Here is a 14,510-nt window from a genome sequence, read left to right as displayed (position 1 = left end):
GTCTGTGTTGGTCTGTGTGAGTAGGGTTGGTCTGTGTTGGTCTGTGTGAGTCTGTGTTGGTCTGTGTAAGTCTGTGTTGGTCTGTGCTGGTCTGCGTGAGTCTGTGTGAGTCTGTGTTGGTCTGTTTTGGTCTGTGTGAATCTGTGTGAGTCTGTGTTGGTCCGTGTGAGTCTGTGTTGGTCTGTGTTGGTCTGTGTGAGTCTGTGTTGGTCTGTGTTGGTCTGTGTGAGTCTGTGTTGGTCTGTGTGAGTCTGTGTGAGTCTGTGTTGGTCTGTGTGAGTCTGTGTTGGTCTGTGTTGGTCTGTGTGAGTCTGTGTTGGTCTGTGTTGGTCTGTGCTGGTCTGTGCTGGTCTGTGTGAGTCTGTGTGAATCTGTATGAGTCTGTGTTGGTCTGCGTTCAGGGTTGGTGTGTAGATGCCTTTAGATGGAGAAAAGCTTCTTTTTGTGCGTGCGACTGAACTGAGCAGCATTCTCTGGATATTTTGACCTTTTTAGGAGACAAACGTTTATGTTTGAGCTTCAGCTCCACTCTTCCCTCTCACACAGGCCTGCAGGGTTGTTAATTTATATGAGTTCATAAATATCAACGCGTGTGACTTACATCACCAGATATGAGTGCCTGAGTGGGCTCAGAGTGCAGAGAAGGAGCAGGTGGAGGCATTTAGCAGAAACCGCCAGGTCTATACGGAGAGGAATGAAGAGCAGCGTCTGAGAGCAGATGTGGCAAACACGTAAACTTTCCAACCATTTCATACCTTTGAACATCTGGAGCAGAAACAAGGCTTCATGTCCTGGTTTGTGATTCAAAGCCAGGACCTGCTGACAAGAACAGAAAGGATGACGACGATGTTTTAACTGTGCTACAGGCTGCTTCAGCGGCGGCCCGTTGGCGCTCTGCTGTAAATGGGTAAATGGAGTCTGTGCACCAATAAGAGCAGAGCTCTGTCCTCTAGCACGTGCTCAGTGGCTCTTGTTGCACTTTTTCAGCTCATTTGCAGAATCTGTTCACACCCCAGTCACCTTTCTCACTCACTATGTACTAACAGACCTCTCTGCATTGAATCATATCTGTTATTAATCTCTGTCTCTCTTCCACAGCATGTCTTTATCCGGTCTTCATTCTCTCACCACAACTGGTCACAGCAGATGGCCCCGCCCTGAACCGGAGGTTTCTTCCTGTTAAAAGGGAGTTTTTCCTTCCCACTGTCGCCAAAGTGCTTGCTCATAGGGGGTCATATGACTGTTGGGTTTTTCTCTGTATCTATGAAGCACCTTGAGGCGACTGCTGTTGTGATTTGGTGCTATATAAATAAAATTGAATTGAATCGCTCATGCTCAGCCAGAGCCTCTGATCAGAATTCCTGCCATCAGACTGGGATTTCCTTTAAAGCTTTCCAACGAGCTGTTTTAGAGTTCACACAATAAACATAAATAAAGTAAATGCTCATTCAACGCTTTCTGCATTTGTTTGGATGTTTGCAAGACTCAGAGGTAACTCATCAGCCCAGTAACCAATCAACCTGCGGTTTGAATTCATGTCATTTTAATATAAACCGTCGCCTGTTTCTAAGACTGTCTCACAAGTTTTTATGATGAAACAAATCAACAGGAATCATTAGCCCGATACATCAACCCTCCAGAACTTCCAGAACTTCTCTTCTTGCACACATGAATGAGCTAATATGTCATGAACTGTGTGTGGAGCAGGCAGGATTGGACCCAAATGTCAGGCAGGACTTGACACAAACACACAACTTTATTGTTGGAACGTCAAAGAAAAACAAAATTAACCTAAACTAACCCAAATGGAGACAGAAACCTAAACAGCAGTGACATTTGTGGGTTACTGAAGTTGGGCTAGCTGGTATATAATGATGTGCTACGTGGTAGCTAGCTACACAGCTATGTTAGCATAGCATATACACAGTGAAGCTGGAGTATGAACGCTAACTTTTTTCCACTTGATAAAAGTTAACGTGAAGGTTCCTGATGGTTAAACAAATGCAATCGCATAGCAGGATGCTGTAAATGGACCAAACTTCAGTCAGGAGAACAACTGAGATAATCCATCCACAATACAAGGTTAGTCATTAACAGTGTTGGGCAAGTTACTTTGAAAAAGTAATTAATTATAGTTACTATTTACTAGAGGGCCCGGTGGCGCCAGTGTCCGGCAGCCTCGCCTCTGTCAGTGCGCCCCAGGGTGGCTGTGGCTACAATGTAGCTGCCATCACCAGTGTGTGAATGTGTGGATGACTGAATGTGTAAAGCGCTTTGGGGTCCTTAGGGACGAGTAAAGTGCTTTACAAATACAGGCCATTTATTCCCATTAGTGGTCATTAATATACTGCAACAACACGGGAACAGAGCAGCTGTGAGAGAATTCAACATTATTGAATCAATGTTACGGAAGTGGAGGAAGCACAGTTTTTGGCTTTCCCCATATTCCAAAACGTGCTTCGTCTCTTCACTGTTACTGTCGCGCAACATAATTTGCAGATGATGTTGTTTAACCCTAACCCCTAATGTTTTTGACCAAGACAAACAAACCATCAATATGCGCTATCGTGGTAGAGCGGTACAGTCAAAATCTCTACTGTTGGCCAATTTCATACCGTTTCTATTGCCCACCCCTACTTAGACATAAACCATAATACAAAATGACATCAAAACAGTGGGTCAACTGACCCAGGACATGACAAAATATGAGATTAGATTCAAAATAATTGTGTTCATGTCCAGAAAAACAAATAAATTCAGTTTCATGAACATTTTAAAACCTTTGCTGAAGGCTCCCTACAGAGAGCATGTCAGATGTCACCAAACGAGCCGTGTTAGTGATTAAAGTCCGTCTGAGCCTCACCAGTGCCCAACATTTGCAATTTGTTGCTTGTGTTTTTGGGAGGGGATCAGAGCTCTTCTGACAGATCCTGCCGATATGTTGGAGTGCTGTTGTGTGCTCCAGGTCTTTACGCCAGACGATAAATAATGATGAGAATTTCCATCGAAGCTTAAGCAGCCAGTCAAAACGCCAAACGCTGAAGGACAAAGTGAGGTAAACGCCGCTGAAACACATTATTAATGACGAGCAGCAGAGAGCAGGTTAAAGAGCACAGACATGCTCAGCATCAACAAAGAGGCTTCAGAGTACGTCCTGCGAACGAGCGCAGTGGGTTTCATAATTACGGATGTTTGTGCACAGACTTCAGAGAGAGACACAGCCAAGCAAAAACAGCTGAGAAAAGTGAAACAAAGTTTGTTTTACCAGCCCAGTCGGGCCTTCACACCAGGTCAGCACTCATCAACACTCCAGTCATGAGGAAACGGCAAGCCTGATAACATCCCGCTTTGCTCGGCCATTCGCTGTCTGAAGACTCACCTCAGCAGTCCTGAGACGTCTCACGCAGAGAGACGAATTTGAGTTGACTCTAACGCGCCTGCAGTTGATCTGCAGCCATGCCTCAGCTTTTAATAAAATGGCCTGCATTTGTATAGCGCTTTACACTACATCCAGTCATCCACCCATTCACACACTGGTGATGGCAGCTACACTGTAGCCACAGTCACCCTGGGGCGCACTGACAGAGGCGAGGCTGCCGGACACTGGCGCCAACGGGCCCTCTGACCCCCACCAGTAGGCAAACGTGGGGTTACTTTCTTGCCCAAGGATATTTGGCATGCAGCCAGCAGGCAGCCTGGGATCGAACCACTGACCTTCTGATTGGTGGCTGACCGGCTCTGCCACCTGAGCTACAGCCAAAATGAAAAGCTTGTCAGGGCTGAGCTCAGCACAGTTGACGGGAACAGAACCTGATCCGGCCTGACTGAAGCAAAGCCGTGCACGTGGCTTCCCGCAGTGCTGCGACGAAGCAGGTTTATGGTCTCGCTCCCAGCCCGTCACAGGTGGATGCTCTATTGACGATGGCGAGCCGCGCTGACCCAGACAGACCTAAAGCAGCACGCGGCCACATGTTCCTGATGGAGTGAGTTCTAATGCTAAACACAGCGTTCAACTCCCTTCTTGGAAAGTTTAACACGTCTGCAGACAGGCTGCACTGATCTGCACACCTTATTGCTCAGAGTCTAACAAGTTCCTCCTCTGGGAGTGATCGCTGATTAGTCTGTGCTGATTGGTTGAGGGTAAACTCTTCAGAGATGCTGCTGAATCTTCTTGCAGCCTGGTGAGCATCAAAAACTTGCTCCTGCTCGATGTGTACATAGCAGGGCCGTGCACCAGCTTCCTTCTTCTTATCCAAAGCGAAGTTGTACTGGCAACAGGGTAGGCTGGGCTCCTCCCGTGCAGTATTTTCCACTATCCAGGTTTTTACAGCCGCCAGACAAGACAGAGATGAGGTCTCTCCAGTGAGTTCTGGGTCTGCTTAGAAAACTTCTAAGAGGAGGCGTCCAAGAGGCCTTCCTGAGCACCCGCCTCCCTTTGAAGGGGTGCAGTAATGGCTCTGGCACCTGTATCCTCAGTCTGCTGGTGTCCTGCCAGAGCTCGCGGTGACGTTAGGACCACAGTCTGCCTGAAAAGCTACTCCTGTCTTCAATGTTACCTATTATACTATTACAGTGATCATCTGAGGATGAAATTATTATATAACCTGGTGAATTTTAAGAGTTTAGGTATAAAAACTTAGTGGAATCCCTGTGACTGTGAAAAGCAACCACAAAGCTCCGTGGGCCTCCCGGCTGACAAACCTGTGATTAATGAGTTTACCCCAAGATGCAGGGCTGTGGTGCAGAGCTGCTGCTGCAGTGCATTCATGAATAAAACACGATGCAGCGTCTTTCGTGATCTGCACTGGTACGGCGACACTGACCTGCACGTGTGCAGGCTCCTTTTAAATGAAAGCCTCGTGTCACTTTAGTTTAGTTCTGCATTATTTGCTTTATTATTCAGTCAAAGTGGTGATAAAGACATGCTGACATTGGTTAACAGCATTAGTCAGACAGCGCGCAGTGACAGCAGTAAGGAGCAGATACTGATCACACCCTCTCTGCAGGCAGCAGTGTGTAAAGCTGCACGTTACTGTATTTAATTAGGGTTTCATCTTTATGGAAGTATCTGAAGGTGCAGTCTGTGCAGGGACGCTCTGTGTTGAAGGTTCAGATCAGTGCACGGCCACGTCTCGCTGCGAAGTACAGCCTTCTAATTCAGCCTCTGCCTCACTTCAGGTTCTTCTTTGTTCCACCCACTAACGTGTCCTCAGGAGAGATAAGAGACTGAGGATCTTTACGCTCCAAGGAGGCGGGACATGCTTAGGGTAATAGCTAACCCGATCGTGCCTCAAGAGTTGGCAGTTTGTCTTGTAATGCCCCAGTCTCGGTCGTTGTGTCCTTGGGCAAGACACTTTACCCGTTGCCTACTGGTGGTGGTCAGAGGGCCCGGTGGCGCCAGTGTCCAGCAGCCTCGCCTCTGTCAGTGCGCCCCAGGGTGGCTGTGGCTACAAGGTAGCTGCCATTACCAGTGTGTGAATGTGTGTGTGAATGGGTGGATGACTGGATGTGTAAAGCGCTTTGGGGTCCTTAGGGACGAGTAAAGCGCTTTACAGATACATTATAACAGCAGTCTGCATGTTCTAGCGTTAAAGTCTGTCTATCTGCTGTAAGCAGGAAACAGACATCACAGAGTCAGAGCTTCTCACTGGAACAGAGAGGAGTGAGGGCGCTGTGCTACAGCGTTAACAGCCATGTTTCACTCGTAGTTGTCATTAGGATTAAATTCCCCTACAGCCCGAAGCTGTGATTAAATTCAATGCCCTACGGTGCAGGCAGATGAAGTGCTCGTGGGAACAGGTCGCTGCAGCTGATGATGATAATGGTTTTATGTAGACGTGGAGCTGTGCAGGACGTACACGTCAGATCTGCAGCCTGTGGTCCTCGGTGACACTGAGATGTGTGTGTGTGTGCGCGTGCGTGCGTGCGTGCGCGTGTGTGTGTGCGCTTGCGTGCACGTGCGTGTGTGTGCGCGTGGCGTACTGTTCTCGTGCTCTTCCACATTTCCCAGGAACGTCGCTGGAACTCCGAAGGCGGACGCCAGCACCCACACACAGATGTTCACCACCTGAACACATGAAGACATGAACAGTTTAATGTTTTTAAGACTTCCACATCATCATTTTTACACAAATTAAGAGTCATACAAATTTGTCAGATGGATCAATAAACTCTCCATTTCGAGAAAACTGGAATTTTATATTTCAGGCTTTAAGGGGTTTACAGCCAATCAGGGCTTTATATTTTAAGGTCCTGATACGTCTATAAAAAGAGTCAAAATAACGTAGAAAACCTCTGAAAAGTTCTTTAAACCTGCATTCTACACAATGACCAGCAGGAGGCAACTCCTCTGGCTGAAGACAGCTTATTGTCAGAAAGGTTAGGGAAGCTGCTCACTGGTTCATAATGTTTCACTAATTTAGACTAAACAAACACAAAGTTTCCCTCTGATAGGAGCGAGACGGTGATGTCACAGCGGCGGCTTTTTATGACAGCAGGATAAAACGTACCTTGGCCTTGTGAGGAGTCCTCATGTCCAGCGCTTTGACAGGGTGGCACACAGCCACGTACCTGTCCATGCTCATCACCGTCAGCGTGAAGGTGCTAGTGAACATGTTGTAGTAGTCGATGGACACCATCACTTTGCACAGAGTGTTCCCGAATGGCCAGAAGCCCAGATACAAATCAGTGCCCTGGAAACATCCAGAAAGCAGAGTCTGAGCGTGAATCACACAATTTATCCTGCTCAGGGTCACAGAGCCGGAGCTCCTAGAGGAACAGGTGGTTAACCTACAGAGTTTGCACGCGTGCAGATGATGTCGTACCTGGAAAGGTAGCGTAGCCAGAAAGAGCGAGTCGGCCAGTGCCAGGTTAAAGATGTAGATGTTGGTGGCTGTTTTCATCTTGGTGTACCTGAGCGAGAAGAATCAGTTCAGTCAGACACACAAACACACACCTCAGTGAAGCACCTGACAACAGCAGATAACCACCGGCCCCGCTGACCACTCTCAGTTCATCACTGTCACCAACCAATCAAAATCAAGAAGGGGAGGGACTTGTGGCAAATTTGTAAAAACATTTTTTTTAGTTTGTTTGATTTTTATTGTGGCAGATGAGGAGGAGCACTCGTTCCAGCTGTTCAGCAACCAGACTGCAGGAGGCACGCGTAGCCCTGTGACCTCCCACGGAGGCCGCGTGAACGCAAGCTTCAGTTTCAATGCGACATTTTCAAACTTGAACCGTCACGTGACGCACTTTAGTCACGTATGTGATTTTAGAGACAGCAAGAGGCGCTGTCAACACAGCCACGCCTAGAAGACAGGTTTGTAACCTAGCAACCCGCCTGAGCCTGTAAACAGCGCCCGCCGTAAGCCTGAGCCGAGCCTAAATCTAAAACCAGGTCTAAGGCGGCAGAAGAAGCAGTCGGGTGAGGAGCAAGCTCTGCTTTTTTAACCTTAATTTAGGAACCACGGGGAGGATGGCAGACATCTGGGGTGTAGAAGGAAACACGAACAGAAGCACGCAGCGGAGAGTCATGTGACCTGCGTCTTATCCGAGTGCATCGGCTGCTGCAACTTTGAACCAAGTGTAGAAAACGCAGTGCAGTCAAACCTCCTCCCTGCCCCCAGCCGGTTTCACCCTCGCTCTCTCTCCTCAGCACATCCCCTTCTTTCTTCCACTCTTCCTCTCGTCTCCTCCTCTGCCTCCTTTCTTCTTCAGTCCTCTTATTGTTTCTCCAGCTTCGGTTTTATGTTCCTCGCTTCCTTTACATCCCAACATCTGTGTCTTTCACTCTTTTATGCTTTCGTGCCTCTCGTTGCCTCCCTCTGATGTATCCCTGCTGTACTCAGCCCTCTGACTCCGTCTCCACCTGCAGCTCACAGGAAGCCGCCTTTATTAAGTTAAAATCAGGTCTTAAAGGTCAAAACTGAGAGATGAAGATTCATAGAGAGCGGCTGAGAGAGGCAAAGGAGCGGCGACGTTCAGCCGTCACAATATTAATCCAGGGAAATCTTAATTTCTATTTATGTGCTTCTGGATTATTTCACTCTAAAAAAATGAATTTACTGCTCGACTTAAACACCTGCAGCCTCCGCAGCCAGAGAGGTGGAGGAAGCAGCTGCAGGTGCGTCAGGCAGGAGGTCAAACTTCCTGTTTTTGACTCTCACCATGGTCACGTTCGGTCTGCTATTATCATTATCATTTATTTTCTCCTCCACCTTTCCACTCTTGCTGCTCTTCACTGCTCCACCTCCCAGCTCCAATCAGCTGCTTTCATCTCTCGCCCGGTTCTTTCCTTCCTTCGGTCCTTCCTTTCTGTCTTTCCTTGCTGCCTCCTTCCCTGTGCATGCTGGAGTCTTGCCGGGAGCTCGGGAGTCTTCACACAGAATATTTTATGGTGTTCAGCTGAGCTCTCCGCCCATTTTCACATCGGGACCACATCTCCCCTCCTCTCCACCTCCACCTCCTCTGTCTTCTGTTGCTCTGTTGCTGTAGTTAAAAAACCCTGAAATGCTGATTATGAGTTCAGTGCTTGTGGGCACAAAGGAAGAGGAGAGTGACCGGTGAGGCCGGAGCTCAGAGAAGCGTCGGGCAGTCGTGACTTCTCACAAACACACACGAACCTTTTTACAGCGTTTGCACCGAGTTTCATCAGCTCTGCTGCTTTGATGATTTACCGCAGGATTGTGTGCTTTACTGCAAAAGCACGCCGACAGTAAGAAACACAAGCACTGAAGACAAACGAGTCCTTCGTGCAGCGGATGCTTAGAGAGTGTCCCAAGACAAGATCCTCAGGAAGAAACAGATCCATCCTCTGCGTGCTGCGCAGAAATGATTCTTCATGAAAACCCTTCAGAATCAGGATGAAGGACAAAGATCATCATTCAGTCAGTCTGCCTGTCAGCAACACAACAAACTGCATCTCTCCATCACAGCTGGAAACTGACCAGAATTCCTCCCGGTTTCTCTTCATTTCTTTTGGTGCGTACATCTGAAGGTACTGGACGTCTGTAAAGGACGTCTCCGATGTGTTTAACAGTAATCCTGCTAACATCATGGTCCCGCGTCTGCCGGCCGGCCCTGCAAGGCTACATGTGTTTTTGATTACGCTCTCCCCCTTTCTCTCGCCACTCCGCCTGGGTGGAGCTTACTGCTCCCGCCCTTGGCCCACACACCTGTTGGCCTGCATTTAAGGCTGGGACGCAGGCAGTCTCATCGCTGGATGATTGTGCGACTGAGTGAGCCTTCAGTGAAGTTTTCTTGTGTTAATCTGTGCTTCTGTGTAACCGATGTCTTTTGTGTATAGTTTTCCCGGACCTGTGACCTACCGCTGTGTGGACGTGTGTTAGTTGTAGTGTGAAGTTGAGAGTGAGTGTGAGAGAGCTTCCCCTACCTGGATTTCCACCACCGTATATATTCTGCACCTGGTGACTGTGTAAATAAACTGTGGAACTGAACCCTGCTCTGCGCTTGAGTCCCTGCCATCGCTTGTGACAACACAGCGACACACAGTCAGGTCAAATAAAGACCTGAAGAGGGTGAGCACGAACCCTGCGACCTCAGTCGCTATCATCCATGACTGCTAATCTCTCACATCTAATTCGTCTATATGATACCGAAAAACGGTGAAAAGCTGTGACATTTCCACGAACCTGTCTTCAGTCCAAAAGCGTGACCCTGCTTTACGTGAAGCCTGTGCAGCAGCAAATGTGCAGCAGCCTCCTTGCCATGACGGCGCCCTTCTCCTGCCTCTCTGAGGTCCAGCTGAAGCTTCTGTGTGATAAATGAAGCGCTCACACAGACATTGCTGCTGTGTGTATCCCTCATAATCCTGAAACGAACACTTGATCCTGTTAGCGTTCTCTGTGCGTCTGCACTTAAGGAATCTCCAAAACAAGCATGAAATATTTAAGCATCCATCACAGAGGCTTTACTGCCTCACGCCTCCTCTCAGCTAATTCCTCAGCTCTCACTCTAATTGTCTCCTCACCACTTCTGTGCTCCTCGGAGCCAAGCTAATCCAGCACGCCGCCTCTCACAGCTCCGACCGCGGCGGTCGCTCAGGGCGGGTTGGATTCCTGCTGCACGCCCATCCACCACCCCAAAGTCCACCTCCTGACTGGAGGTGGAGTTTGGATGCAAACTAGAGAAATGCATTTAAATAAACGATCTGACACTTCTGTTAGGAAATTACCTCATTCGTGCTTTATCGATGATTACACATCTGTGTTGTTTAAACTTCTCCCCAAATCTTTAACTGGTCACGTCCTGTTTGTGCCACTTTTTTTTAATCGGCAGCTTTTCTTCGTCTCGACTACTGGGCAGAGGGAGGTCTTTGGTACTGACCTTCAACCGTTTAATACATTTTGAACATTTATAATGTGAGTTTGTGTATCTTCTGTGCTGGTGACCCACCTTCTTTCTCTACGACAGCTACGAGCACAGGCAGAGGCTCTCTCAGCTTTCTGCAGACGATATGTCTGCAATGGTTTATCCAGTGATCCAGATCAGCATTCAGCCGAGAGTGAAGCACCACAGATGAGAACTAACACCTCCAATCATGGTGACGGCTCCATCACAGTTCATGAAAAAGGGGTCAGGAGGAGTGGGCGAGTTCAGGTATCTCAGGTTAATGAGCGAGAGGAAAGAGAGGTGTCTGCTTAGACCACTGAGGCAGAAGATGGATGAGAAAGTGCCAACTCAGGGTGGGATCACACCTGAACGCTTCCTTATAAACATTCAAAGCTTCTCTTAGGCTACACTAATCCGAATACATTTGAAAACAGCGTTTTCATCTAAAAACGCTCCACACTATTGTTTTTAATCATTTCCAAACACTTGTTCATCCACAATGAAACGGTCGAAAACGTTGCAGTCCTGCGCATGCGTACAACGCAAGAAGATTCGGCCTGCCTCATTTCTGTCTGCCGCTTATTTACTTTCCGGCTCGTTGAAACATCGTGGAAGAAAATTGAGGAAAAGCACCGAGTTTGTTAAATGGACTAACGATGAGGTGGAGTCGTTGCTGCGAGTAACACAAAAGTACAAAGTTGCAAAAGCGAGTGAGAATTAAAGAATTTGACAAAGAGCTGTCTGCAGCACGTACAGACTGCCCTATTAATCTTTAATAGGGCTGTCAAACAAAACAACTGCTGTGTAATGCCATCTTAGTTTAATTGGTCACATGACTGCATCACATGATAAAATGTGTTATCGTTTCCATTTCAAAAGTATCTGCTTTCCTTGACCGAAAACGCCGTCTCAGTGTGGACGGAAGACATGGCCTTATCCAGAGGGTGGGGGGTACACCTGGACAGGTCACCAGCAGCAGACACAGAAAACCATTCACCTCTATGTTTTTTAAATGTCACTGAATGAAACTGTGGCCTCGGTGCTGTGATTGATGACAGTCTTTCCTTTAAGTCACCAGCTATTAAACTGAGGCTCAAGTTCATCATGTTTCTCTTTCACTTCAACAAAAGACTCGTTGCTGCCACTTTTTGACCTTTCCTGGATCGCGGTGACATCATTTACACGAAAGCCTATTTCTGGTTGACTGCCCTCTGATTTATCAGAGTACATGTCACACAGTTTGGTGACAGAGTGCACTCTCAAGACATCATCACGTTCGTCGTTCCATCGGTTCGTGCAGAGCTCAGGAAGAAGGCGTTGTCCTTCTCTGCTCCGTCTTCATGGAAGACGTTACAGAAGCACCTGAAGCTCCTCGATTTCACAGACTTCCAACGACGTACAAATGTTTTTGTGAAAAACTTGTCTTTGATACGACTGTGTACATTTTATTGTTGTCTGTTTGTGTGGAACAGGTCTCTCTGGTACATGACACACTGAGTCTCAATGGGACTCAGTTAAGCTAACCCCATTAAGTGCATGTGTTTGGACAGTGGGAGGAGCCTGGTGTACCTGAAGAGAACATAAACTCCACCCAGAAAGCCAAGATGGAGGACGACCAACAGTACTAACCACCGCAGTTAAACCACGTGGTTAGTACGTGCTGTTGGCTGACTTGTGACTGGACGATAATCAGTGATCAGCTTTGGTTTTCAGGTGTTCTTTAGACTGCCCCAGTCTGTTCTTCATTGTGCTGAAGACCGCCAGGCGGAGGGACCCGCCTCCTCGCTCCTGTGGCTTTGGTTGCTCATTGTTGTACTAATAATAAAAGAGACTTCTTCTGCGGTGCCATCGGAGACAGAAAACATCACACAGCCATAAAGCTGATGGAAGTGTGACGAGCATCCTGCCTTCTGCTCTATTAATAATTCACGTTGAGTCAAATTAGAGCAGCTGGAATAATTCAAACCTCTGTGTTTTTGTTGGTTTCCTCTCTTTGATTGCTCGGTTCTCTCTCGCTGCTCACCTTCATATTTCCTCTTCACCTTTCTCCTTTATTTGCATGAGCCCATTATCTTATAATTAATAAATGCAATTAGACCTGTGAACCTTTCAGCAGACACACTCGCAGCAGATAATGAAATGTGCTGCTGCGCGGCGAATAAATGACGACGATGATCGGATCTGCACACAGAAGATGGAGCCCGACCTGTCGTGGTGCGAGGCGCTCTTCCTGTAGATGTCCCTGCGGTGGTTCAGCTGGAGGACGAGGCTTTGCCCGAAGCTCCGATTCAAAGCCTCGGCCAGCTGAGGGTTGATGGTACTCAACCCCAGTCTGCTTCACCTCCACTCCCATCATGAGTCACGAGTGCACGCAGACACGAAGGGCTGCAGTGAGTCATCGAGCAATTCCAATAATTCAATTAGAAAACACAAATTCTTTGCTTCGTTTAACACGTGGCTCTGTAGCGCTACTGTCACCGTGGAAACGTGAGCGTTTCACAGACTGACCTGCAGAGAAATGTTTTCAGGAGCAGTGCACGCATGAAACGATTACGCCCACGCACACCGGCGCGTTAGCATGGAGGCAAAGAGGTGGAGCATCCCCATGATGCTTAGCTCAAGTTCCTGTGACCAACATTAAACCTTCACTGCGGTAAAGCTAGCAGGAGTCAGCAAACTGTGCCGTGAAAAAAAGCAAACTCTGTGGCTCCGCCTCTAAGGTTGGCTGATAGTAAACACTTTCCAACCGACGACAGGCGATATATTCACACAGGTGACTTTTTGATGGGCGGGGCGATGTAATCATGCACGGACTGATTTGTGCGTTTAAAATTTATACATTTTGTTTGGAGGGAATTTTTGACCTTTTCTTGTTTGTTTCCATAGTGATGTAGATACTTACTGGATTATTTATTTATTTATTTGAGACGTGAAAAACATAACTTTAAATCAGAGGGTTTTTTTATGTTCGCCCGAAGATACATTTTGATTTTTAACTGAATTTTTGTTGAATTGTGTATTTGTTCTTTGGTTGAGTGTGTAAGACAAACACAGTTAGAGTGGAAATAAGAAGCCAGTTTCTCTTTGCCTCCCTCCACATCACTGTGGGTTTTTATCCAAATCAAATGCAGCCCTAATTTCATCACGTAAAGGCACCGTCTAGACCTCAGACTCAACAACACTCTGACCCAGTGACAGTCAGCAACAACACTTGGACCTAATGATAGTCGGACCTTCATCATGTTTGCTTCCTGTTTCTGAAACTTGCTTCTGGGCAGGAGGACATCAAAGCTTTCTGACTGAAGGCTGAGCAGCTGATGGCCCGAGCTCTGCTGATGATGAGTGGCCAGTGAAGCAGCAGCTCTTAATGTATGACAGGACGATTCAAAGTGATTTGATGTTTGAACAAGTAAAGGTAAACGGAAACAATGAACGGTTTGATGGTGCTTGTTCTTCGAAGGCTGTCCTCGTCTCTGTGGTTCTCTCAGACTTCATTTCTCTCTCTGCTTCCTCTGATGATTCTTTAATCCACTGAGCCGTTTGGCTTCAAATATTAATAATCACTGAATTATTCACACTACCACTGTGTGTGTGTGTGTGAGGAAACCACAGAGACTGAAACGCTCTTGAAGAAACTTTGATTCTAAATGTTTTGTGAGTTTTTCTCTCTGTTCTCAGCTGCTCAGACTCCACCAGCAGGTGTTCCAGTTATCAGTCATGGATGTGATTACATATGATCACAAATCATTCTTCCAATACTCACATGGCATGCTCCACTTCTGTTTCCTTTGGATAAAAGTAAGGAAAGAAAGCAGCACTCTTACATTTATCTTCTATTGACAAACTCAGGGTTACGGACTGGAGGAGGGTGTGGTTAACATCCACCTGCTTCTAAAGAAAGGAGACCTGTCAACAGTACAGCCTCCCCGTCACCCCAAGTGCTGGCCTGGTGGTGTCACCCACCGGTGGTGTCACCTGGTTCTGACTTGGTGGTGTCACTCGGTGGTGTCACGCGGTGGTGTTACCCACCTGGTTGTGTTACTTTGACACGTTGTGACTCACCCGGTGGTATCACTCGGTGGTGTTACCCACCCGGTGGTGTCACCTGGTGCTGACTTGGTGGTGTCACCCGGTGGTGTCACGTGGTGGTGTCACCC

General features: G+C 47.5%; 1 protein-coding gene across 1 annotated transcript in view; it reads right to left on the bottom strand.

Moving 5' to 3' along the window:
* Positions 1–14,510, bottom strand: part of oprl1 (opiate receptor-like 1) — a 73,788-nt gene that overhangs the window by 19,067 nt on the left and 40,211 nt on the right. Inside the window, exons 3-5 of the mRNA XM_005750802.1 lie at positions 6,825–6,912; positions 6,510–6,692; positions 5,983–6,067 (exon numbers count right to left, since the gene is read on the bottom strand). Of these exons, the coding sequence (XP_005750859.1) occupies positions 5,983–6,067; positions 6,510–6,692; positions 6,825–6,912 (356 nt within the window). The remainder of the gene's footprint in view (positions 1–5,982; positions 6,068–6,509; positions 6,693–6,824; positions 6,913–14,510) is intronic.

Source organism: Pundamilia nyererei, unplaced genomic scaffold (genome assembly GCF_000239375.1).
Source record: "Pundamilia nyererei isolate P.nyererei 1_Seehausen unplaced genomic scaffold, PunNye1.0 scaffold00288, whole genome shotgun sequence".
Taxonomy (NCBI): Eukaryota; Metazoa; Chordata; class Actinopteri; order Cichliformes; family Cichlidae; genus Pundamilia; species Pundamilia nyererei.
Note: the sequence above shows the minus strand (reverse complement) of the source record. Positions and strands in the feature narration are given on the sequence as shown.